The sequence below is a fragment of the Nyctereutes procyonoides genome, unplaced genomic scaffold (assembly GCF_905146905.1).
Source record: "Nyctereutes procyonoides isolate TBG_1078 unplaced genomic scaffold, NYPRO_anot_genome, whole genome shotgun sequence".
Lineage (NCBI taxonomy): Eukaryota > Metazoa > Chordata > Mammalia > Carnivora > Canidae > Nyctereutes > Nyctereutes procyonoides.
The window spans coordinates 5,724,824-5,752,194 of NW_026575126.1; the positions used below are offsets into that span (position 1 = coordinate 5,724,824).

General features: G+C 41.4%; 1 protein-coding gene across 1 annotated transcript in view; it reads left to right on the forward strand.

Annotated features, from left to right (window-relative positions):
- TNNI3K (TNNI3 interacting kinase) overlaps positions 1–27,371 on the forward strand; it is a 289,215-nt gene that overhangs the window by 165,747 nt on the left and 96,097 nt on the right. Inside the window, 2 exon segments of the mRNA XM_055341198.1 lie at positions 23,556–23,608; positions 23,935–23,987. Of these exon segments, the coding sequence (XP_055197173.1) occupies positions 23,556–23,608; positions 23,935–23,987 (106 nt within the window).

The following is a 27,371-nucleotide window of genomic DNA, read 5'->3' on the forward strand; positions in this document are numbered from 1 at the left end:
TGGATATTCAGGATTTGTATTAAATGATACAGTCAAGGAGGAGGAGGGGCAAGATGGCGGAAGAGCAGGGTCCCCAAATCACCTGTCCCCAACAAATTACCTAGATAACCTTCAAACCATCCTGAAAATCTACGAATTCGGCCTGAGATTTAAAGAGAGACCAGCTGGAATGCTACAGTGAGAGGAGTTCACGCTTCTATCAAGGTAGGAAGACGGGGAAAAAGAAATAAAGAAACAAAAGGCCTCCGAGGGGGAGGGGCCCCGGAGGAGCCGGGCTGAGGCCGGGGCGAGTGTCCCCAGGACAGGAGAGCCCCGTCCCGTCCCGGAGGAGCAGGAGCTGCACCAACCTTCCCGGGCGGGCGGAAAGGGGCTCGCAGGGAGTTGGAGCAGGACCCAGGAGGGCGGGGATGCCCTCGGGCTCCCGGGGACACTAACAGGCACCTGCAAGCGCAGGAGAGTGCACCGAGCTCCCTAAGGGCTGCAGCACGCACCGGAGCAGTTCGGAGGGGCTCGGGAGCGGCTCCAGGGAGGGAGCTGCGGGGCGGGAGCGCAAATCCAACAACACAGGCCCCGGAGCACAGGGCGCCGGGACACAGCCCAGGATCCGGCCTCCCCCCGGGACAGGCAGAGGCCGGGAGGGCCCAGGACAGCAAGGACGCTCCTGCCCCGAGCTGAGCAGATCAGCGGCCCCGCCCCGGAGCCTCCAGGCCCTGCGGACGGAGAACCCAGAGCCCCGAGCCCCGTAGTTCCTGCGGAGGCTGAATCCAGGCTTCCAGAGTTGCCATAGCAACTGCCGCTGATCCTCCTGGGACCTCACGGGGTAAACAACCCCCGCTGAGCCCTGCAGCAGGCAGGGGCAGAGCAGCTCCCCCAAGTGCTAACACCTGAAAATCAGCACAGCAGGCCCCTCCCCCAGAAGACCAGCTGGACGGACCAGTTCCAGGGGAAGTCAAGGGACTTAAACTCTACAGAAATACTCCCCCGTGTTTTTTTTTTCTTTTCTTTTTTCTTTTCTTTTTGATTTCTGATTGCTTCCCCCACCCTCTTTTTTTTTCACCTTTCTTTCTTTTTCTTTCCCTTTTTCTTCTCTTCTTTCCTTTTTCTTTTCTTTTTCTTTTTTCTTTTTCTCTTTTCTTTCCTTCTCTCTCTTTCTCTCATTCTCCCAATACAACTTGTTTTTGGCCACTCCGCACTGAGCAAAATGACTAGAAGGAAAACCTCACCTCAAAAGAAAGAATCAGAAACAGCCCTCTCTCCCACAGAGCTACAAAATCTGGATTACAATTCAATGTCAGAAAGCCAATTCAGAAGCACTATTATACAGCTACTGGTGGCTCTAGAAAAAAGCATTAAGGACTCACGAGACTTCATGACTGCAGAATTTAGATCCAATCAGGCAGAAATTAAAAATCAACTGAATGAGATGCAATCCAAACTAGAAGTCCTAACGACGAGGGTTAACGAGGTGGAAGAACGAGTGAGTGACATAGAAGACAAGTTAATGGCAAAGAGGGAAACTGAGGAAAAAAGAGATAAACAACTAAAGAACCATGAAGACAGATTAAGGGAAATAAATGACACTCTAAGGAAGAAAAATCTACGTTTAATTGGGGTTCCCGAGGGCGCCGAAAGGGACAGAGGGCCAGAATATGTATTTGAACAAATCCTAGCTGAAAACTTTCCCAATCTGGGAAGGGAAACAGGCATTCAGATCCAGGAAATAGAGAGATCCCCCCCTAAAATCAATAAAAACCGTTCAACACCTCGACATCTAATAGTGAAGCTTGCAAATTCCAAAGATAAAGAGAAGATCCTTAAAGCAGCAAGAGACAAGAAGTCCCTGACTTTCATGGGGAGGAATATTAGGGTAACAGCAGACCTCTCCACAGAGACCTGGCAGGCCAGAAAGGGCTGGCAGGATATATTCAGGGTCCTAAATGAGAAGAACATGCAACCAAGAATACTTTATCCAGCAAGGCTCTCATTCAAAATGGAAGGAGAGATAAAGAGCTTCCAAGACAGGCAGGAACTGAAAGAATATGTGACCTCCAAACCAGCTCTGCAAGAAATTTTAAGGGGGACTCTTAAAATTCCCCTTTAAGAAGAAGTTCAGTGGAACAATCCACAAAAACAAGGACTAAATAGATATCATGATGACACTAAACTCATATCTGTCAATAGTAACTCTGAACGTGAACGGGCTTAATGACCCCATCAAAAGGCGCAGGGTTTCAGACTGGATAAAAAAGCAGGACCCATCTATTTGCTGTCTACAAGAGACTCATTTTAGACAGAAGGACACCTACAACCTGAAAATAAAAGGTTGGAGAACCATTTACCATTCAAATGGTTCTCAAAAGAAAGCAGGGGTAGCCATCCTTATATCAGATAAACTAAAATTCACTCCGAAGACAGTAGTGAGAGACGAAGAGGGACACTATATCATACTTAAAGGATCTATCCAACAAGAGGACTTAACAATCCTCAATATATATGCCCCGAATGTGGGAGCTGCCAAATACTTAAACGAATTATTAACCAAAGTAAAGAAATACTTAGATAATAATACACTTATACTTGGTGACTTCAATCTAGCTCTCTCTACCCTTGATAGGTCTTCTAAACACAACATCTCCAAAGAAACGAGAGCTTTAAATGATACACTGGACCAGATAGATTTCACAGATATCTACAGAACTTTACATCCAAACTCAACTGAATACACATTCTTCTCAAGTGCACATGGAACTTTTTCCAGAATAGACCACATACTGGGTCACAAATCGGGTCTGAACCGATACCAAAAGATTGGGATCGTCCCCTGCATATTCTCAGACCATAACGCCTTGAAATTAGAACTCAATCACAAGAAGAAGTTTGGAAGGACCTCAAACACGTGGAGGTTAAGGACCATCCTGCTAAAAGATAAAAGGGTCAACCAGGAAATTAAGGAAGAATTAAAAAGATTCATGGAAACTAATGAGAATGAAGATACAACTGTTCAAAATCTTTGGGATGCAGCAAAAGCAGTCCTGAGGGGGAAATACATCGCAATACAAGCATCCATTCAAAAACTGGAAAGAACTCAAATACAAAAGCTAACCTTACACATAAAGGAGCTAGAGAAGAAGCAGCAAATCGACCCGACGCCCAGCAGAAGAAGAGAGTTAATTAAAATTCGAGCAGAACTCAACGAAATTGAGACCAGAAGAACTGTGGAACAGATCAATAGAACCAGGAGTTGGTTCTTTGAAAGAATTAATAAGATAGATAAACCATTAGCCAACCTTATTAAAAAGAAGAGAGAGAAGACTCAAATTAATAAAATCATGAATGAGAAAGGAGAGATCACTACCAACACCAAGGAAATACAAACGATTTTAAAAACATATTATGAACAGCTCTACGCCAATAAATTAGGCAATCTAGAAGAAATGGACGCATTCCTGGAAAGCCACAAACTACCAAAACTGGAGCAAGAAGAAATAGAAAACCTGAACAGGCCAATAACCAGGGAGGAAATTGAAGCAGTCATCAAAAACCTCCCAAGACACAAGAGTCCAGGGCCAGATGGCTTCCCAGGGGAATTCTATCAAACGTTTAAAGAAGAAATCATACCTATTCTACTAAAGCTGTTTGGAAAGATAGAAAGAGATGGAGTACTTCCAAACTCATTCTATGAGGCCAGCATCACCTTAATTCCAAAACCAGACAAAGACCCCACCAAAAGGGAGAATTACAGACCAATATCCCTGATGAACATGGATGCAAAAATTCTCAACAAGATACTAGCCAATAGGATCCAACAACACATTAAGAAAATTATTCACCATGACCAAGTAGGATTTATCCCCGGGATGCAAGGCTGGTTCAACACTCGTAAAACAATCAATGTGATTCATCATATCAGCAAGAGAAAAACCAAGAACCATATGATCCTCTCATTAGATGCAGAGAAAGCATTTGACAAAATACAGCATCCATTCCTGATTAAAACTCTTCAGAGTGTAGGGATAGAGGGAACTTTCCTCGATATCTTAAAAGCCATCTACGAAAAGCCCACAGCAAATATCATTCTCAATGGGGAAGCACTGGGAGCCTTTCCCCTAAGATCAGGAACCAGACAGGGATGTCCACTCTCACCACTGCTATTCAACATAGTATTGGAAGTCCTAGCCTCAGCAATCAGACAACAAAAAGACATTAAAGGCATTCAAATTGGCAAAGAAGAAGTCAAACTCTCCCTCTTCGCCGATGACATGATACTCTACATAGAAAACCCAAAAGCCTCCACCCCAAGATTGCTAGAACTCATACAGCAATTTGGTAGCGTGGCAGGATACAAAATCAATGCCCAGAAATCAATGGCATTCCTATACACTAACAATGAGACTGAAGAAAGAGAAATTAAGGAGTCAATCCCATTTACAATTGCACCCAAAAGCATAAGATACCTAGGAATAAACCTAACCAAAGAGGTAAAGGATCTATACCCTAAAAACTATAGAACACTTCTGAAAGAAATTGAGGAAGACACAAAGAGATGGAAAAATATTCCATGCTCATGGATTGGCAGAATTAATATTGTGAAAATGTCAATGCTACCCAGGGCAATTTACACGTTCAATGCAATCCCTATCAAAATACCATGGACTTTTTTCAGAGACTTAGAACAAATTATTTTAAGATTTGTGTGGAATCAGAAAAGACCCCGAATAGCCAGGGGAATTTTAAAAAAGAAAACCATAGCTGGGGGCATCACAATGCCAGATTTCAGGTTGTACTACAAAGCTGTGGTCATCAAGACAGTGTGGTACTGGCACAAAAACAGACACATAGACCAATGGAACAGAATAGAGAATCCAGAAATGGACCCTGAACTTTATGGTCAACTAATATTCGACAAAGGAGGAAAGACGATCCACTGGAAGAAAGACAGTCTCTTCAATAAATGGTGCTGGGAAAATTGGTCATCCACATGCAGAAGAATGAAACTAGACCACTCTCTTGCACCATACACAAAGATAAACTCAAAATGGATGAAAGATCTAAATGTGAGACAAGACTCCATCAAAATCCTAGAGGAGAACACAGGCAACACCCTTTTTGAACTTGGCCACAGTAACTTCTTGCAAGATACATCCACGAAAACAAAAGAAACAAAAGCAAAAATGAACTATTGGGACTTCATCAAGATAAGAAGCTTTTGCACAGCAAAGGATACAGTCAACAAAACTCAAAGACAACCTACAGAATGGGAGAAGATATTTGCAAATAACATATCAGATAAAGGGCTAGTTTCCAAAATCTATAAAGAACTTATTAAACTCAACACCAAAGAAACAAACAATCCAATCATGAAATGGGCAAAAGACATGAAGAGAAATCTCACAGAGGAAGACATAGACATGGCCAACATGCACATGAGAAAATGCTCTGCATCACTTGCCATCAGGGAAATACAAATCAAAACCACAATGAGATACCACCTCACACCAGTGAGAATGGGGAAAATTAACAAGGCAGGAAACAACAAATGTTGGAGAGGATGCGGAGAAAAGGGAACCCTCCTGCACTGTTGGTGGGAATGTGAACTGGTGCAGCCACTCTGGAAAACTGTGTGGAGGTTCCTCAAAGAATTAAAAATAGACCTGCCCTACGACCCAGCAATTGCACTGTTAGGGATTTACCCCGAAGATTCAGATGCAATGAAACGCCGGGACACCTGCACCCCGATGTTTCTAGCAGCCATGTCCACAATAGCCAAACTGTGGAAGGAGCCTCGGTGCCCATCGAAAGATGAATGGATAAAGAAGATGTGGTTTATGTATACAATGGAATATTACTCAGCCATTAGAAACAACAAATACCCACCATTTGCTTCAACGTGGATGGAACTGGAGGGTATTATGCTGAGTGAAGTAAGTCAATCGGAGAAGGACAAACAGTGTATGTTCTCACTTATTTGGGGAATATGAATAATAGTGAAGGGGAATATAAGGGAAGGGAGAAGAAATGTGTGGGAGATATCAGAAAGGGACACAGAACATAAAGACTTCTAACTCTGGGAAATGAACTAGGTGTGGTGGAAGGGGAGGAGGGCGGGGGGTGGGGGTGAATGGGTGACGGGCACGGAGGGGGACACTTGACGGGATGAGCACTGGGTGTTATTCTGTATGTTGGTAAATTGAACACCAATAAAAATTAATTTATAAAAATAAAAAAAAAATGATACAGTCAATTGTTTTTCAGGCAAAACTTCTCCCTAGTTTTCTGCTATCAGCTAGAAAATTTTGATATAGTAATTTTTATACATTTTAACATGCTGTATAAAATATTATCAAAGTTGCATAACAAAGTAGCATAAATGGATGACAAAAACTAAGTATCATTTCATTTATTCATTAAATACACATTTCTGGAATGATTGCTATATGCCAGGCACCATGCTAAGTGTAGAGATAAGTAAGACATACATTGCACTCAAAGATATTAAAATATTTTAGATGGGTATAACATAATGTAAATGGCTATACGTCAAAAGAGAAAATAATAGGTATCCAAAGAGAGAATGAAATCAGGTGGCATATGAGTCAGGAAGAAAGACAAAAGAAAAAAATTTTAGGAGAGATGTGCATTTAATAAAATTAATAGACTATTTTTAAGAGTGGTTTTAGGGTCAGAGGAAAAGATTGAGATGAGAGGAAGCTACAGACATTTCCCATATAACCCCTCTTTGCTGACACACGCTCCCCACCACACACGGATTGTCAACATTCCCCACCAGAGTGGAACATTTATAAAGTTGATGAACCTACTACACTGCACATCGTGCCACCCCCGTCCATAGTTTACATTATGGTTCATTCTTGGCGTTACACATTCTATGGGGTTGAACAAATTTATCATGACATGTGTCTATCAATATAGCATCATACAGAGTAGTTTTACTGCCCTAAAAATTCTCTAAGCTGTATGTATTGCTCCCTCTCTTCTCCCCACTAACCCTGGCAACCACTGATCTTTTTACATTTTCCATAGTTTTGCCTTTTCCAGAATGTCATATAGTTAGACTTATACAGTATGCAGTCTTTTCAGATTGGCTTCTTTCTCTTAGTAATATGCAATCAGTCTCCCCCATGTCTTTTCTCCCCCCATGTCTTTTTATGACTCGATAGCTCATTTCCTTTTGGCACTGAAATTACTCCATTGTCTGGTTGCACCAAAGTTCGTTTATCCATGCAACTACTGAAGACTATCTTGTTTTCTTCCAAGATTGAGAAATTGTGAACAAAGCTTCTTTAACTATCCATGCACAGACTTTTGTGTGGACATAATTTTCAGCTCTCTTGGGTAAATACTAAGGGGAATGATTTTTAGATCTTTTGGTAAGAGTTATGTTTCCTTTTGTAAGAAACTGCCAAACTGTTTTCCAAAGTGGCTGTCGCATTTTGCATTCTCACCAGCAATGAAGGAGACTTCCCATTTCTCCACATTCTTACCAGCATTTGGTGCTGCGATGTTCATTTTGATCCTTTACCACATATGTACGAAACGATTGAATAAGTAGACGTGCATGAATTTTCATGCATGTGTAACTACCAGAGGCAGAAATCTGTGTAAAGTATAGGCCAAAAATTATGTGGAAGAAATCCTAATATTTTTGGAGGAGTGAAACTGCAAATAAATATTTGCTAAGTGCTTCCTGTTTTTAAATTTATACGTTAAAAACTGCTCTTTGAAAAATAAGCATTTCAGATTTCACATTATCCATTCCATGCATCCAATTGCACAAACAAAAAGGAGAAAAGAACAAGAAAGAATTCTAGCAAGACGGCCAGAGGCAGGTGCTGGGATTTGCTTCCATGAAGTGTCTTTCTTGACTTTCACTTTGCTTTTGAGGATAGGCACAGGGCTTGAGAAATAACTTCAAAGAAGTTTTCTGGCCCGCTATGTTTTGCCAAGCTGTCGTAGCTTTCTCAAAGCTTTCAAAATTATCAAATACCAACATACATCTCCCACACTATTACTTTATCAGGAAAGGACACCACAAACAGCATCACAACTTTCAGAATTTTTTATCAGGTCATAAAGCAGCTGCAGTCAAACGGCAATGCCTCCACTCAAGCTGTAACAAGGCAATGTCAGCATTAAGATGCAACGTCCCACAGATGCCAGTTTTAGCAATAGCTGTAATAAGTGTCAGAGGAAACATTATCACATGGTACCTCTTTCAAGTTGGGAATGTGACTTTTATCAATCTTTGAAAGTAATGGTTTGACTTCGAACTTCATGCCACCATAAGAAAAAAAATGGCTTGTTCTTATTTGTACTGTCCTGAATTTTTAATTAGTTTTGCTCTTTTCTTTTGCATGTTTTACCTCCATCCATAGTCATCATCAGTTTTAGCTTCCAGATGGGGAGAAATTGCTGGGATTTTCTTAAGTTCCTATGACATTTAAATGGTCCTCCTGATATTTGACAAGCCCTACAGCACTGCCAGCGTGGATGATATCTATTGACTGTCCAGTATGTAAAACAAACAAACAAACAAACAAACATCAACTTCTAATACCCGAAGATTCAAAAATTTGAAAAGGATGGTTCATGTTTTTAAGGTGCTTGTAGCTACTGGAGGATAAAAGTACACACAAGTGATGAAGAGTTACACCTAATAGTGTTTTGCAAATCACCAAGGTCTTAAGATGTATTGTTTAATCCTTACAATAACCTGACAAGATTCTTTTTGTTTGTTTGTTTGCTTGCTACCTGACAAGATTTTTAAAGGTAAGAGAATTTAAGGTAACATATTAAGAAGTAACTAATTTGAGTGGTTTTCTTTAAAAGACTCTAGGCAAAGCTAGACTAGAGAGTCTAAGTTTTGTTTCTCTAAATCTATTCTTTCTATGACACGGTGGCTCTAAGAGTCTAAACTAGAAAGGAAGACAGTTTTAAAATGAAGAAATTGGTAGACTTCACAAGGAGAGGTGACTTAATCTGGTTGCTAAGGATAAGAGAGCCGACGTAGCCTGGAAAGCTGGCAAGAGCAAGGACATAGGTAGTGTCAAGGCCCTGGGCTTTTATTTTCTGGATCTGGTAAGGCCCACTGGGTAGATTACTACCGCAAGGACATTTTTTTCCGGTAAAAGATTTTATTTATTTATTCATGAGAGAGGCAGAGACACAGGCAGAGGGAGAAGTGGGCTCCCTGCAGGGAGCCCCACGTAGGACTCGATCCCAGGACCCCAGGGTGCGCCCTGAGCCAAGGCAGACGCTCAACCGCTGAGCCACCAGGCGCCCCACTACTGCAAGTACTCGTGATCACAGAACTCTATGGAGCAACCTTCTGAAAGCTTTCAGTTGGGCAAAATCTGAAAAACTAAGAGTAATGTGCCAGTCAGGGAAGAAAACGAAACAAGAGCATTGGATTGCTTTCCTTTTTAATTTTTTTCAGTGTAATGGCTTCTTCTTAGGAACCTACTCCTCCTAAGAAAGGGTTTTTAAATTTGAGGGCTGTCTTAACCATTCTGAGATTTATAATCATTTATACTCTTTGGAAACTAAAGGGTTAGCAAGTCTTCTAGAAGACCTAATGCCTTAAGGTGATTTCTACCAAAGGTTATTTGCTCAATATTTAAAATTATTCACACCTCCCCATATATGTGTCATAAAGTGAAGACATATATGTGTTTTTTTTCTTATTTACTATTATGAGGAATGTATCATTTGTTTGCGTAAGCTGTCATCCTCAATCTTTCTTTTGAGAAACCAACTAATTAATTCTCTGATGCTGGCATTTCCTTTTCTTTATTTATTTCTTTATTGAGAAAACACTCTATGTCAGGCTTATGCTGCATAAATTTTTTTCACAAGCATTATTTCACTTAATCTTTATTTTAAAAACTCAGAATCCTGAATAAAAGGGACTTACAGTTCAGTAAATTATTTTCTTCCCCCAAAGTCACCCAATAGGCCAAATGACAGAATTGATATCTGAACCTAAGCGCTCTGATGCCCAGTCCCTCATTCTTTCCACATTCCACTCACACTCTAACCAGCATTCATCACCTTCTAGAGACCAGACACTCAACCTGATGTTTGCGTTTGTATCTTTGACTGTACAGGGTGTGTGGGTAACATAATCTATGACTCGTTTCCATCGTGATGGAGTTAAATACAAGAACTACACACAAATCAAAACCAAAACAAAAAAAATTAAAAAATTAAAAAAAATTAAAATAAAATAAAGTCACAAAATTTTTTAGGAACAAAATGTTCTGCAGTACGGGGTAAATGCAGAATATAAAGTATTGACAACTTGCTGGAAAGCTTATAGACTGCTTTAGAATACTAATCATCTGTCATTTCCATGCTGCATGCAGTCTGGGTAGCTGTTGGTAAGCTTGAATAAAATCACCCAGTATCTTTTGGCTTTGTTTCAGCTGGTAGATTCCTGAGTAACCCAGTCACATAAAGCCAACATCATGAAATATGCATGTTGTTGAACTATTTAGTCCCATATCACACCTTCAATTAACACATTCTCATTAGATTTTCTAAACACCATGAAGGCAATTCATGCTTCGGCTTAGCCCCTCCTTCAGATCCCATAGATCCCCTCTACCATTGCCCCCACACCCCCACCCTTTCTGTCTCTTTCATTTGGTCCTGTTTTTCTTCCCTCTCTGTTTTTCTTCCCTCTCCTTAGTCATTATTTGTTGTTCTTTGCTGCACTTACTTTAACTTACAGACTTCACTATTTTAACATTTATCCTCTTTGCTTCCATTAAAAACAATATTCACAACAAATGTTCCCAAATTAATGTGACAGATGAGAAATTTAGTCTATACTTTCCAATTTAACTTTCCTTAAACCCCTCTGTGTGGTGACTGTCAAAGCATGTGTGGAGGACAGTAAATGAATTTGGAAGGCAACTGGATGTGGATTTTTTTAAAGATTTTATTTATTTATTCATTAGAGACACACAGAGAGAGAGAGAGAGAGAGAGAGAGGCAGAGACACAGGCAGAGGGAGAAACAGGCTCCTTTCAGGGAGCCCGATGCAGGACTCGATGCCAGAACCCTGGGATCATGACCTGAACCAAAGGCAGATGCTCAACCACTGAGCTACGCAGACACCCCAGATAAATTTTAATCATAATTTTGACTTCTACCAAATGGGTAGCCTTAGGAAAATTATTTTAAGCTTTTCAGTCTCAAAGCTATATAATACTTATACCTACCTCATGAGGCTGTGTGACACTGGTAACCATAAATTGGCTAACATACATTGCTTAGAACCATGCCAAGCACATAGTGATATATAAGTGCTAATTATTATTATTACCTAATTCCTAACACCAAGCCTAGCATTGAAAGAAGACCTATAGGTAGTACTTTTCTACAAATGGGATGGTAACAAACATGTTTTTGGATTACTGACTCGTCAAAAGGTTGGATACGGGCTCAATGCACAGAAAGTATAACTGGGCAGATGTAGAACATATTAGAAAAGCAGAATCAATAGGACATGGTGACTGATTTTATGAGGGGGTTAAAGGGACAGGGAGGAATCGAGAATGGTTCCATGGTTCTTATTTGGGTAACTTGATTCATGGTGATATCCTGCACTGAGAAGAGAAGCAAGCTTTGGTCAGAAAGAAGGAGGGCTTGGAATTAGAGGATTCAAGAACTAAAGAGTCCTTGGCTGGCTCAAGGACCAAAGAGACCATTTGATCAGTGTAGATGTTCGTGTTAGAAAAAAGGCTTATTTCAGTGGAAGGAAATAGATGAGACTAGTGGGATGAAGAGGGTCTGGTCAGTAAAGAAGTAGGTGTAAGAAAATCCTTCAAGAATGTTGACTGTAGGGCAGCCCGGGTGGCTCAGCGGTTTAGCGCCGCCTTCAGCTCAGGGCGTGATCCTGGAGACCCGGGATCGAGTCCCATGTCAGGCTCCCTGCATGGAGCCTGCTTCTCCCTCTGCCTGTGTCTCTGCCTCTCTCTCTCTCTCGCAATCTCTCTCTCTCTCTCTCGCAATCTCTCTCTCTCTCTCTCTCCCTCCCTCTAATAAATAAATAAAATTTTTAAAAAAAGAATGTGACTGTAAAGGGGAGGAGAACAATAGAATGTCCAGAGGATTACTGTGAAAAAATCAGTATGTTGTATCGGTAGCTATAGTGATAATTCATAACCAAATGCTATAATTTGCCAAGTTCTAGAGAGCAAAGGATAAAAAAAATCTGATTTAAGAATAGTTTTCCTCTATCTGGGGAAATAGGAGATATGAAGAAAAATTTAAAAAATATGAGAGTATATACTAAGTGCTAAATGTATGGAATTAAAAATTGTAAAATTGGCGTTCAGTCTCAGATATATTGGTGTGGGCTGGAATATTTGGGTATGATTTCAAAAAGGAGGTAAGATTTCAACTTGTTCTTGAAGCAGGGCCAGGATTTAGACAGTCAGGAAAGGCAAGGGGGAGATGGAGTGACTAGAGCTTCAGACTTCTGCATGGCAGTTGGTGATTAGAGGGGTAGACTGAGAAATGTTTATTCAGCTCATTTCCTTATCTTTACTGGAAAGGTGGATTTGTTCTAAAGCTTTTTCTGTGTCCTGCATAATATCTAGCAGTGTGGTAGATGCCAAATAAATATTAACTAAATATTTGTTGGGTAAATGCTGATTATATAGGTAGCTGACAGATAAGAATTTGCCTGGAGTAAGACTTAAATGGGAAAATTAAGGTATTAAACCCCAGAGAATCTATTCTGAGTCACAAATTTGGGCTTTTGTAGAAAATATGACACAATAATTTGGCCTGAGTAACTACAGAATTCATTCTGTGGACTTTAGGAAGAGTTATAGCTGAATATATTATCCCCATAAAATCCCCCACCCATCATTCCTAGTTTTTCCTGCCCTTTTTTCCTCCAGTATCAAGAAGAAATTTTAATTCAGTAAGAGTTTATTGATCACCAATAATTTCTCTGGTTCATGGGTCTTGGAATTTATAATCTTATTGGAGACAAGCCCCGCAAGAGCCGGGCTAAGACAAAATCACTGGACAGGGTGTGGATAAATGGGATATTTATTTAGAGGAAATTGGACGTGAATTCAAACTTGGAGTAGACAGCATGAACAAAGGGAAGGAGAAAGGGAGGAAGGAGCTGAGGGTATTGTGGGGACAGTCACACGGCGTTGACAAAGGGTTAGAACTAAAATAGCCCTAAACCGTCATGGTTGATGACTTATATTTCTGTGACTAATGCTTCTATCCCATGAGGAGAGACTATCTAGTGTCTTGAAAAAAAAAAAAAAAACCTACAGCTCCTCTTCTCAGCAACTGAAGAGATACTGAATGGTTCAGTGAGTTTTTAAAAAATAGACCCGTTCATTTCTTTTGAATTTTCAAAGTGTCCTTGATGGAAGGCATGTGGGACTAAGTACATTTTTAACCCAGCCTTTTGCACAGATATGGGCATTTAGTCTCCCTGTGCTAAGAAGAGATAGAGATGCCACAGTAAAAGCTGTAGCTTCAGATTAGTTCAGTAGGTAAACGGTTCCTTTTCTGAGTTACCTACAAATCCCTGCCGCCCAAAGGGCCGCAAACAAATTCCCCTGAAGCCGTACTTGTTAAACACTCATGTGTGGCTCAGGTTAGAAGGGGACACTCCTTTAGAGGTCAAGCTCTGCAGGAGCACAGCCTCTGCTGGTGAGAGTTAGAGCCCCCTTGCCTGCTCTCATGGAGTTGCCCAAGTCTGGGGCTGCTCTACTTAATTCAGGAAACCTTTGCTGATAAAGCCCAGCTCTCATCTCAGCTGTTATTTTAACCCTCCTCTGCTCAACACACGCACACCTACTTCAGGGTCTTGAAACAGGAAACTTGGTACACAGAATATCAATGGTGCCTGCCACGCCAGACTCGAAAGATTTTTCTTCTCTTACATGTCCTTATATATTTGTGTTTTCATTCTCTCCTCTCTCTGGCCTTATTTCTTTGTTCCCATTATCTCTGCAAGATAAAATTAAATCCTGGACATTGAGGGTCAAAATAGACCTGTGTGTTTGAGTGTTTATGCTCAGAAGGCATGTTGCCAAAGACCCCATCTGGGATCTGGTTTCTTAAACGTGGGTGGGAAGAGTCCTAGCACATTTTTTGGTACAAGCCGCTGGTGCCCTCCATATATCCACACCTAACAGAGGCTGGAGACATGCTTAGGTCCTCGGAGATCGGGGAAAGGGAAGTAGGAGAAGCAGGAAAAAGAACACTTATTAGTCAGTGGCTGAATCTGGTAACCTTGGCAAAAACAAACACACAAAAAACAAAAACCGAAACAAAAAAAAAAAGCCCTGCAAGTTCTTCCTTTATAGATTTCAGATTTTGCAGGTTGCATACCTAAGATGCCTCATCCTCATAAGATAATATTCCTCATGAAGAGGAATAAGCAAAACTGTAGCCACATCTAGAAACAGAGATTATGCTTGCTTCTTGATTCTAGGACACTAACTCGTAGAAATCTCACGATCAATTGCGTGAGGGTGTGTGTGTCAGTTGATTTATTCAGTTATTATCACTCTTCCACTTGCATTTCATGGTGTTGAGCAAATAGTAAGTGAAGAGTATGGAGGTTATTTTTTTCACATTACTCTCAATAAATGGGTTTAACCACAATACAAATCTTATAATCCACCTCTTCAATCCCGCTGGCAATGGGACAAATCCAGTAGCTTTAGAGGTAAGCCTTCAAATATACTTCTACTGACAGACTGAAGTTTGTTTTAGGAGAAGTCAAGGTTCTGCAATCCTTTGCATTCATTGGAGTGTTCTGTTTCCATGGTTTCCAAGAGTTCACTGAAATTAGGCTTTCAGTGTTTAGAAGTTAATGATATGGGGCTCTGGTAAATTCCTTCCCTCCTTTCTGTATTGTGCTCAAGATCTGTAGACTGCTGCTCCTGAATGTGTTTGAGGGTCTATTTTGTGGGCAACATGGGTGTTCCCCGGCGTGCCTTTTCTAAAGAACCAGTGGTAGATACAAGCTACCTTCAGTCAGTATGTATGAAGCCCAACTAGGGTTGCTTTTGGCAGCGTGAAAAATAAAATCACGGCTCTTATTTTTAGTGAAGAACTACCTTCGGAGAGATTAAGAAGGGGGCACCTAGGCTTGGGATTCTCTGCCCTTTGTCAGGGAGAGGTGCCCTGATGAAATAAAATCCAAAAAAAAATAGAGTTCCAGCGGCCTCATTTTTCTGGCAGAGAGAAACAGCAAAAAAACAATAACAAAATTTTCTGATTATGGTGGGAGCCCTGGAACAGTTTATGTCGGGCCCAGCAGTACAAAGATTTCCAGAATAGAGCTGGAGGCTTTATTAGTTTGTGAAGCAAAGTACATGATTTCTGACGTTACCGTGCAATCTGTTAACCGGGTTTCTGTGTGCATCCCTAATTCTGAGGGAACTTCAAGCGGTTGCTGAGGGTCTAATCACCCCCTAACATACAAAATAAGGAAATACCAACATGGTCTCTGAACCTGAATGTGCTGTCTCTATTGTCTGGGGCTCCCACTCAAAATCCGCAGCCATCACCCCTCATGAAGGTACTGAGTTGTTTTTTTTTTTTTTTGATTGGCTTTTGTTCCCTAATGATGTATGAAGCAGCAAAAGAAAAATGTCAAAGAGAGAGAAAAAGAGAGAGAGAGAGAGAGAGAGAGAGAGAGAGAGAATGCGAGAATACATCTGTGACTGCAAGGAACTGATCCACATGACTTGGAAGATTTTTTTTTTTCCTTAGGCCAGGGAACGAAGCTCCAAAGCGCATAGATGTGAGTTGTACTGCATTTCAGGGATCTAGGAAGCACCTCACCTTGTACTTGAAACAAATTGGAAGCAGCTCAGGGTATGGGGGTTACGTACCGAGAGGCACAGAGCCACATTTAGTTCAGTCGTGGCCACGGTTTGAGAAGGATTTTCAAGAGGAGCTTGATAGGAGGGAACAGTGTAGTTGACTCTGCTGAAAGTCAAGAAGGTGGGACTCCCCGGGGGTGGGAGGGGGGAGGTCTGGAGCAGGAGGAGAGTTCTGGGCCATCAAGTAGTACCACCAGCAAAATGTGGCAGCAGGCAGATCCAGGACTGCTCAGCATCAGGTCTGAATGATTGCTTGTCAGGCAGATGTGTTTGTAAACTAATGACTTTCACAGTGTGATGAGATTCGAAATGAAGCCTAATTGCTTCCACCGATTTAACCCTTGGAATGCTTCCAGGCATGCCGATAGCCATGTGTCTTTAATCATGTAAGCTAATCACCTTCAGGCATTTATCAGAAAACAGTGGCTTAGAGCAAGTCTGGGGAGCATTGCTGTTGCCTTATGAGGTTTACACTTCTGAGGCTGTCATCTCTTCAAATAAGGACACTGAGAGGTTGGCCATGGTGCCCTTAAACTAGTGTTTGTTAGTAGCAACTGACACAGGTAATTACATGGCTCTATAATTCAGAAAAAAATGAATTAATATTTATGGGGGTTTTTTTGTGGTTTATTTTTTTTTTATTTTTTTTTTTTTTTTAGTGACTTTAAAAAAAAACTCTTAATGGTAGCAGAGTGAAAGGAGCAAGTCACCTTGATCCTTCCAAAGCCATCATGAACTTCAGTCTGGCTCTGGAAGAAAGTCAGAATTAGAAAATGGCCTAATAATCAGGCCAGTCTGATTAATAGTGACAATTAGTATTGGACTATAGTGCATAACCAACTGATTATGAATCATTTGAGCACTTTAGGTAAATTTTCAATATAGGCAATTAAAATGAAAAGACTCATGATGCTTACATAATGACTTCATTAAATTAACTCAGTTCTGAGGTTGGAGGGAAAAAAAAATGTCAGAAAGAACCAGCAGAATTTAACTTCCATCCACTTTTGTTTGAGAGAAAACTGGAGAAAATACTTAAAAGATACAAATAAACACACAAACACACACACTGAAAACAGGTCATTCTTCTCGGAAAGTGAACTGTGTTGCTGAAGGTCGGAGAGAGCTTGTATTTGCACTGGACGAAGGAAACGTCGCCTTCGGTTATATTCTTCTGAATTGTGCATTGTTGAGGCTAAAAGAACTTTGTTGTGGAGTCGTCTGGAAGGGACGGACATTTCAAAGAGATAAATACTCAGTTCTGGTCCATAAACAATTGACCCAAATCATTAGCTTCATGATAAAAAGACAAAAGCTGGAAGCACCTCCGAATACTGCGGGGCCGCGGGTCAGGGGGGCCAAGCTGCCTGTAGGTGAAAGGCTCGTCCCCTCGCAGCCTCGACAGTTTTATAGGATCAGACGATGGGAGTGGGGGGACCAGGGTGGCTCTGGGGCAAGGGCGGGCTGAGACATCCCACAGCGAAGTCAGCTTCTCCGGGGGGTCTGGACTCAGAAAGTCACGTTGCTTCCAAGGCTCATCACCTGCTACCTGACAGGTGTGTGGCTTCGTAGTTGACAACAGGCCTTGTTGGGGAGTCGGACAGACCCCCGGGAGCCCGGCCGGCCGCGTGGTGACAATGGCCAGCACCTACTCGGCACCTCGGCATTTGTAAGACTCCGTGGGTGACCCCTTAGCATCCTCCATCCTTCTCACGAGCTTCAAAGATGAGAAAGGAAGACTCCAGGAGACAAAATTTTTATTCGTCCAAATTCACGAGACCGGTCATAGCAAAAACCAGGTGTCCTGGCTCCGGGTCTTTATCCTACATAGGACCTTCTGTTCATCCGTCCCTGTTTCTTAAAGACCTTCTCTTCCACCTTCTCTTCCACTAATGACCTTTTCCCGAAGGAACCCGCACAGTCCCTGTGTTCTTTTCTAGGCGCCGGGCAGTGGAAGCCGCTTTGCAGTCTAGCTTATGCACGACGGTGCTTCTTCCTTTCAGTCCACACTTCACTCGCAGGCAGACTGTGAGCTCCCTGACAGCGGGAACCGTGGTTTCTTCCGCAGAACGAGGCCCTCACAGCAGCAAGGGCAACCTGTGCGGGTGCCCAGGTCGCCGACTGCCCCTCCAGCTTGCCGGGTCCCCTGTAAGGCCCAGCGCCCTCGCCTCCACTCCCTGGAGCCCAATGACACCCCCCTTTTAATTTTTTTTTTTTACTTTATTTAATATGTAGTGATAGCCTCAAAGACGGCAAGGAAGCCTAAAGACAGCAATGAAGCCCTCTGAGCTGACGATGCTGGGAGGTCGACCTGGCACACTCACCAGCTAAGCAACGTACTTGCGAGCTTGAGCCTCGTTTGACACAATGAAATCACAAGTTCACAAACGGTGTGGACTCTTAGAGTCACGCTCATCTAGGTGAAACCAAAATGTTAAATCCAGAAAGGCCAAAAACTACGGTAGGAATGCAGGACTCGTTGACCTTTGTCTCTCACACTTACCTGTAGGGTTTTACCAAACCTGCTGCGATCTGGAGAGCCTTCCCCGGCAGCACGTGACCCTTCAAGGTGTTTCCAGAGAGTTTAGGGGGCAGGTGTGTGTGTGCACTGCTTATGTGTACATGTGTGCTTATTACAACATCCGTTCACCACCGTCCTCCCTCCTTCCAGTGTAACCCAGGTCTTCCCATCTCCTGCCCCTTATTTCTCAGTCCGTTTCCCCCCCCCATGGGTAGGACTTGGGCTAAAGTGCTGGTTCCATCCATTGCGGACAGGCTTGTCCATCTACCAAATCCAGATCAAAAGGGTCCGACTCACAGGGCTGTTTCTACCAGATGTTCTGCTCTGTAAAGCATCATGTTGCAGAAAACTGCCTCCCCTAGAATTTTATATAAAAGCAAACAGATCAAAATGAACCTCCCAGGTGGTCTCTTGGGGAAGAAGAAGTCTTAGAATTCCCATCACTTTGTTTTCTTGCACTCTTCTGATGCTGACGATGTTCTTTGTCTGCCTCGCTTGATTCCCAGGTCCGATGGCAGGTTTCCTGTTCTCAGGGACTGTGCTTCATTCCCCTACATGTGCCATGTTAGCCACACTCTAGAAGGGAAGATGGTTCTTCTTTGCCTGCTACGTCCTGGTGGGTCAGAGGCGTGTTAGGCTGATTTCCACGTAGCTTGTCGACTCCATCCTCACTACTTATAGTCATACATTGAGTGCGGGAATTTTTAGCACTAACCGGTAGGTCTTCCTTCATTCACTCCAGCAGACTTTTCTGGAATTTCTGTCTAGACATCCAACTGGAAGAGTCCTGGCTCCTCGGGGCCTACTTGGGTGACGTGGGAGTCAGCCTCTCCTAAAAAGGGCGAACTCTGGAACCTGAGAATCAAATGCTGCACCCCCCTCCCTTACTAGCTTGGAGACTGGCCATCTCATGCAACCCCTCTGATCCTCGGTTACCCAGCTATGACTAGACACGCTAATGCCAGCCACGGGATGGCTCCATGAGTAATGGAAAGATCACGAAAACACCAGGAGGCTCTCATGCAATATTTACTTCTTTTTTTCTTTACTGCTACCTTCCCTGTTACCGCCCCACAGTTTTTCACTATTTTTTGCTCCCCTCAAAACATGCCATTCAGGACCAATCTCAGTAATAAACTCTTGAAGCTTTCACTAATAATAACCACTTCTATTGCCTTATCTGGCTTCAGCTCTAAGCTCGTCCTCTCCCCTGGGTACCCACAGCTCCAATGCTGATGACTCTCAGACCCGCCACAAGGGCCACCACAAAGCCGTAGTGCTGTCACTGATTAGCACCGATGCTCCCAGCGTCACCCCTGCCTAGATAGGAACTATGGCTCCGCACTAACTAAAAATTGAATGTCTGAGTCTTAGAGGTAGTTCTAAAAGCTAGTTCCCATTGCTACTGAGTGACTAGAGAAGGAATGGACAAACCCAGAAAATGTCATTTTATTCCAGCACTGCCTGAAGTCCCGCAGTGTTATTTTCATAGCGTCCTTTTGACCTTTGGTCCCATGTGCTGCCATGAACTCAGGGAGCCCTGGGTTCCTAAACTGTCACTTCATCCTTTGTTTTGTTTAATTTGCTATTATTTGCTAAGAACCCAAGAGCTTGTGTTCGTTTCCATTTGATAAAAAACAATAGTTGTCTAGTGAGTCCAGTCTTGCCAAGCACAGCATTGACTTCAGTCGAGTTTCTCAGCCTCCCGAGTCAGCCACTACCCTTTCCATGAAAAAACATAGGACTTTTAAAAAGATGATCCTTTCTAATTGGATATATTATTGCTTCGTGCTTCAGAACTCCAAACTAGAAAATTTGAAGGATAGTGAAGGATGATCCTCAGTTTTCGGTTCCCCTTAGTCCTCCATATCTGAGCTATCCCAGCACCTAGGCACTTTTTTTTTTCAGATGTTTTCATGGATTCACGCTATCTTGTTTGTTTCCCACTCTTTTTACATTTGTACTTCTGTACCCAGGACCTATAATTATTCTTGAATACTAATCTCTCTGCTTTCAGAGCATTGCACCCTAGGCATAAAAATGTGCTGTCTCCTGGTATCAGACCTAGAATTCCCTTCCCAGCTTTCATTCCCTGTAATAACCCAACACCACCTCCACTCAATGTCCTTCCATTATTCTGCAGTGTGTACTCTCCAATTTAGTGAGTAAATTCTTCCTATAATTCTTGCTACAAACTATAGGCATCCCCAACTCTTGGCCTTTACTAAGATCATCCCCCAACTTAGACTTCTTTCCTCCTCTCATCTTCTGCCCCATTTCCTCCTCACCACAACATGAACTCATCAACTCATTGCTGTCTTGTCCACCACCACTATATCCCAGTATATAGAAAATTTCTTGCTACATGACCAGCATTCAGCCAATTTATATTTATAGACTTACAGACTTTCCCTCAAGGCCCACTTCAAAAATAATTTCCCTTTTTAAAACCTACACTATTTTCTTTGCATTCTTACATAATCCACATTCGTCTCTATTTTTATCAGCTGATTTTAAGTTCCTTGAAGATGGAATTCATAACTTGCCTCACTTTGCATCCCTCAAGAGTGTCCTGATAATGTGAGGAAAGTAAATGTCATGCTTGGGGGAAAGGTCCCTAACAACACAAGAATGACTCATAAAATGCATTTCTCTCCTACTGTTTGCCAGTCCCTGTTTTAGATCGGAGAGGGTGGCCTACATGAACTGGAGTCTATTTTTTCACTGTTACTGGTTATCCGTATTATCTCCTCATTGATACACTTAGGTTCTCTGAGCTTTAGACTCCTCCTCTAGGAACTAAGAGAGTTAAACTAAGTTCTAATGTCCCTTTCAATTGTAGAATTCTACGAAATCTAAATATTTATCAGTAGATTGATGAGTGATATTCTTTTTTTTTTAATTCATGAGAGACACAGAGAGAGAGGCAGAGACGTAGGCAGAGGCAGAAGCAGGCTTCCCACGTGGAGCCTGATGTGGGATTCAACCCCAGGACCCCAGGATCATGACCTGAGCCAAAGGCAGATGCTCAACCACTGAGTCACCCAGGCATCCCGATGAGTAATATTCAAAAAGTACTCATGACTGTCTGTTTTCAGTTTCTATTCATTTATTTGTTCAACAAATGTTTATTAATGTTCCCATGTAATTGTGTGCACTAAAAACACCAGAGGTACAGCAATGAGCATAACCCATGTGCCCTGAGATACCCTGCTTCTCATACCATGATGCACTGGGTGGCCCAGTAACCAAATTCCCTTAAATTTCTTTGAGAAGAGTAAAATTTTGCTAAACCTTCCACCCCAACTCCAGCTAGCTGGTATAATTATTCTCAATAACATAAAATATTGACTTTGGAAGAAATTGAGGCAAGCAAATAAATAAATATGCCATGCAGATGTAACTTACCTGGGGCTTCTCAAAATCTATGGTTTTAAGCTATTGCCCTGATGACTACTATTATGGAAAAAGTGAAAGTTCAACTAGTGGTTCTGAGAGCCTTTCCCTATATTTAACTAGAGCAGCAGCTCCATTTACAAATGTGTTTTGCATGTTGAAATTATACTGTTGTTTTAAATAACCATTGTTCTAGGGAACTAATTGGAATTAAAATAAAATAATAGGGAGGATGCTATACATATTAATGTGTTATGATTGGGGAATCCATGCTCCGTATGTGTTTTAACGATATCTCTAAAATGTAACACCCATTATCCTTTGATAGACGAAGGGATTGTGGTATTGAAACTTTCATAGATCCTTCAGAGCATCTAGTGGTACAACATTCGATGCATTTTTCTTGTTGTACTTGAACTTCCAGAGAGCTCCTAATGCCATTAAGTTCTTTATCATGACAGTCATCACATCACACATAGCAACTGATAAATTTGTAGTCAAAGAGAGAACATATTGGGTTTGGTTTTTGTTTTTGTTTGGTTTTTGGTTTTTTGTTTTTGTTTTTTTTTTTTTTTTTTTTTTTTTGACATCCATGTACTTCTACACTGGGTTTTTCTAAGCAAAGTGACTTTAAATATATTCTAGATTTTTGGTAGTTGAAAAGAGGATTAAGCCTATATCACAGAAATAAAACCCAGTAATGATACTATGGACGTTCAAAAGTAACTTTCTAATAAAGCTCCAATCGGCACCAAAAAGCATTTATGTAAAGGATTCAATATCTTATTCAGGACTTACTCAGGACTAGATAATAATAGTGCTTTCCTCATATGGATCACAAAGCAAAAACAATTAAGGATAGAGCAAATAAAATAAATATAGTGTAGTCTATGGACACTAAAAGAAATCCAGTGGAGGATCTCCTAATACTGAAATGACTCATTTACAAGCCAAATGCAACATGAGCATAAAGAAAGTCATTGAGCAAGAAGCACCCAGAGACAATCTTCCATCATGATATGCTTGTCCATAAGATATCCCACAACTCATTTCACCAATATGTGGGAGGAATGACCTCTTTTGGGCTTTCCCAGCCTTGATTTACTTTTTCAAAAGAAAGGATGTTCTTAATCTAGCTTGAATTCTGGGTTGAAAAAACTTTGGTGATCTCTATACCTTTTCCTCCCTAAGACCTTAAAAGTGGCTTAGCTGGTATCACACTTAAAAACACTCCTTCTTCCTGGAACTGTAGCTAGAACATATTAGCCAAGACATTTTCCACAAAGGAATGTGGAATGTCTTTCCTTTTACCGTGTTCATGTCAGGCCCTGACTGGAACTGTATGCCGAGGGTTCCAGCAAGCTGGTTCCCTTACTCTGACTCTCATTATGTTCACAGATGCCTTTGGCCTTACCTATTACAATTGTATTAGAAACTGAACCTCAAAGATTTGAAAAACTAATCTTCAGCTAATGGGACTTTTTGATAAGTTTAGAGGATTTATCCAAAGTTGGATACTTTGTATACTTTCAAAGTTAGATTTAAAAAAAATGATTTTGTAAATACACCTTTTGAATTAGCAAAATTAAGAAAATCAGAGTCACTAACCTAAGATTTCTGGTCATCTTTTGTGCTTCTTTAGTCTCTGGGTAAACAAATACCATCCTCTACCTTAAGGTGCCAGATTTAGAAATCGTAAGGTTTACTCAAAGCTGTTTTTTTGTTTTGTTTTGTTATAGTCACAATATTCTTCTCTGTGAGGATGGGCATGCTGTGGTGGCAGATTTTGGAGGTGAGATTTCTATGAATAATACCCCAAATGACATCAGTCCTCTTTCTTCATTCCTAGTTGGCGCCAAATATCGTTATAATGAATCTGAAAATGGATTTCACACTGACAGTTATACTTTTCTAAGTCATTCAAATTTCAGTGATCCTGAATCTTAAAAGTATATTGTTTATTTTCAGTTTTTCCTCTTTGATATTCCCAGATAAAAGAAAGGAAGTGAGCACTTAAATAAGGTGGAGATTTCTTGGGGTTTCAAAATTTTGGCTGTGATTTTGACTGTTTTTAAAGACCTTTCCTTTGACATGAATTCGTTTTTTTCTCTCCCTCAGAATCAAGATTTCTACAGTCTCTGGATGAAGACAACATGACAAAACAACCTGGGGTTTGTTGCTGCTTATGTTTCCCATAATTATGAAACAATTAAAATGTGTAAACTCAGCATGAGACGAAGTGAGATGAGAGCAGCGCTTAGCTAGAACCATTCTCATTGTCCCAGGGGCAGGATAATGTTTTATGTTTTTATTTTCAGTAAACCCTCAAAAGAACTCTTTCAAGGCTCTACCAGAAAAATAGATTAGATATATATTTGGAAAATGAGATGGATAAAATAATACAGAATCTGTTTCAAATTTAACTGAAAAAGTACATGGCAGGCATGGCTAATTGGCTTTCCTTTTTAGATCTTCTGATTAAGTAGTGAAGTTCACATTCACTCAGTAACTAACTGTAGAATTTGTAAATTCTATTAAAAGCATCTATTAACAACTTTTTTCTACTTTAGCATCATAAGGCAATATGTCCTATAACCAAGCATTAATGTTTAAGTAAAATATAAGTTATAACATCTGAAGCAAGCATAATTGTACTCAAAATGTCTGCAATTAAATTCATTACCTGCTGTCTCCTTTGCTCCCCACATACCTCCAGAAAGTAACTTCTTTTTCTAGACTGCCTGTGTTATTTAATTACCCAACTTTGAGGTAATTTTCCATTCCTTCCTTCCTTGCTTCCGCTAACTCTGTTCACTTTTTCTATCTACGTTTGTATGCTTGTTTTAATTTCAACCCAACCTCTTATCGTCCACTTCAGTTCAGGTCTTCATCATCTCTTTTCTGGATTAGAAGTAGGATTCTATGCCCAATACTCCCTTCCAATTCATTCTTGGCAGCATCAGCCAAGTGTTGGGTTCTGACAATTAACCTCCTTCTATAAGCCATCACAGATACCCACTACCAGGGGCACCTGAGTGGCTCAGCTGGTTAAGCATCCAACTCTTGATTTCCGCTCAGGTCATGATCTTGGGGTCCTGGGATCAAGCTCTTCATCAGGCTCTGCTCAGTGGGGAGTCTGCTTGAATTCCTTTTCTCTTTCTTCCTCTACCCTCCCCTCCATGTGCTCACACACACACACACTCTCTCTCTCTCTCAAATAAATAAATATTTAAAAAGAAAGAAAAAAAGGAAAGAAAGAAAGAAAGAAAGAAAGAAAGAAAGAAAGAAAGAAAGAAAGAAAGAAGAAAGAAAGAAAGAAGAAAGGAAAAGACACCTACTACCCATAGGCCAAAATCAAAATTCAGTACCTGACAGCCTCCTGTCCTCCCCAGTCTGGTTTAGGGCCCCTCTGTAATCTCTTCTCTCACAGCTAGTTCTCTCAAGGCCCCTCTACCCCAGCACACAAGCCTCCTAGCCATTCCCCAAACATGCCATTCACCTTCATATCCCTGTGACTCTGCTAGTATGCGTTTCTCTCCCTGGATAGCTCTCCTTTCCCCAACTAGAAGGAGTCTACTCATCTTGCGAGGCCCAGGAAATTTTATCCATTTTAAGTGCCTTCCTTTCCCTAACATGCCCCCCAACACCTGCTGTCTCTTCCCCATTTACTTTTCTGTTTGTGCTTTTGTGCATTTTGCACTGCTAATTTAAACTCTTATTCATTCACTCTACAAACTTTTACTGAAGACCTACCTTGTATCAGGCATTGTTTAAAGGACCAGAAATGCAACATTTGAAGAAAAGCTTAGTCCTTGATCTCAAGGAGCTCATTTTCTAATGGGGAAAACATGGTAATAAGCATATAGATTTAAAGCAGTATGGAAGTTCGGTGGTAAATAAGGTGTGACGAAGAGTCCTGGGAACTCAGGTGGGATGAATGGGAGTAAATTAGGTGTAGAGAAAACGGAAGGGAGTGGCAGATAGAATGAATAACAGTATGAGCAAAGACACAGGGGACAAAGAAATAGCAGACTTCCCAGGGGAACTTCAAATAGGTTGGCCTTGTTGGCATGCACTGTGTGAGGAAGAGAGTAAAAGATAAGCTAGGGAGGAAGGCAAGAGCCACATCATGGACATGTTGTATTGTGATGCATGCTCCCCCCAGTTAGATTTCACTCATTCATCCAACAAATATTTATGGACTACCTACTAGATGCCAGACATTCTTCTAGGCACTGGGAATATTGCAGTGAACAAATTAACTTTCATGTTCCTACGAAGCTAACATTCTATTAGAAGGAGTTAGACACTGAACAATTTAGCAAAATATATATTAGTAGTGATAAGTGCTATAAAGAAAAAACAAAGCACAGCATATGAATGTAGAGTGGCAGAGGTGCCATTTAGACAGAGCAAGAGGGAAAGATAGCATTTGATGAGAGATCTGACCAACAGTCATCCATGTGAGGCAGCGGGGAGGGGGGTGCAATATAGACGGAGGGAGCAGTAAGTGCAAAGGCCCTGAAGCAGGAAGTTCTCTGTGTGTCACGGACAGAATGACTGGAGCGCAGTGAGCAAGAGGAGAATGGTAAGATATGAAGTGTAAGGGAGGTAGGAAGAGGGTCCTCTTTCTGACAGGACACACAGTACCTGGGACATAGAGAGTGGTAAGTCAATGGTTCTCAACCCTGGCTGCACATTGGAACCACGTCAGAAACCTTTGAAAAAGCACGCCACTTACTTCCAACCCCCAGAAATTCTGATTTCATTGGTCTGCGGTTGATCTTGGGTACCTGCATCTTTTAAAAGTTCCCTCAGGTGACTCTAAAATACATCCAGACTGGCTAAATAAACTTTGGTTGAAAGAAAATTGAATCGAATGTCACCAACAGCAAGCATTTATTGTTTCTTTCCTAGCAGTGTAGCCTTTGAGCACAGCCCTACTCTAGATTTATTTTGAAGGCTATTTGGTTTCTTACTAGTCATGTGGCCTTGTGTAAGTTGGCTAATTACTCTATTACCCCCCGTGGGAAAATGGGCATATTGCATGCCCACTCCCACTTACGCGATGTTGCGACACAATGCATAATCTGCTACGTAAGTGGAGGCTACTTGGGATGTGAAAGCGCTTGAGGAAGAATTGCATATAAGCCCCATAATGGGAATATAGATATTCTTGGAATGCTGTAATTATGCATGATTTCAAAATAAGGTAGACCCCTCCAAATAATTATCAGCAGCCAGTCTCCATAGAACTTTGGGGACAGCAATAAAAGAATATCGGTTTCCTTCAGTGGAAGCACAAAGAAAGGAGGTGTTTGGCGAAGTTCACTGAGAAGCTATATAGAGCCACGGGATGTTAGAGCTGGAAGGGCTTGCCTCCTCTGTTTTGCCTTTGAGGAATCTGAGGTCCAGGAAGCACATGAGATTTTTCCAGAGCTGCCCAAGCAGGCAGTAGTAGAGCTAGAACTGGAATTTTCATCTTGTGACTCAAAACTTAGTGCTCTTTCCCCTAAACCACAAATAAACCAAAATTATGCATTTGCATCCCAGAA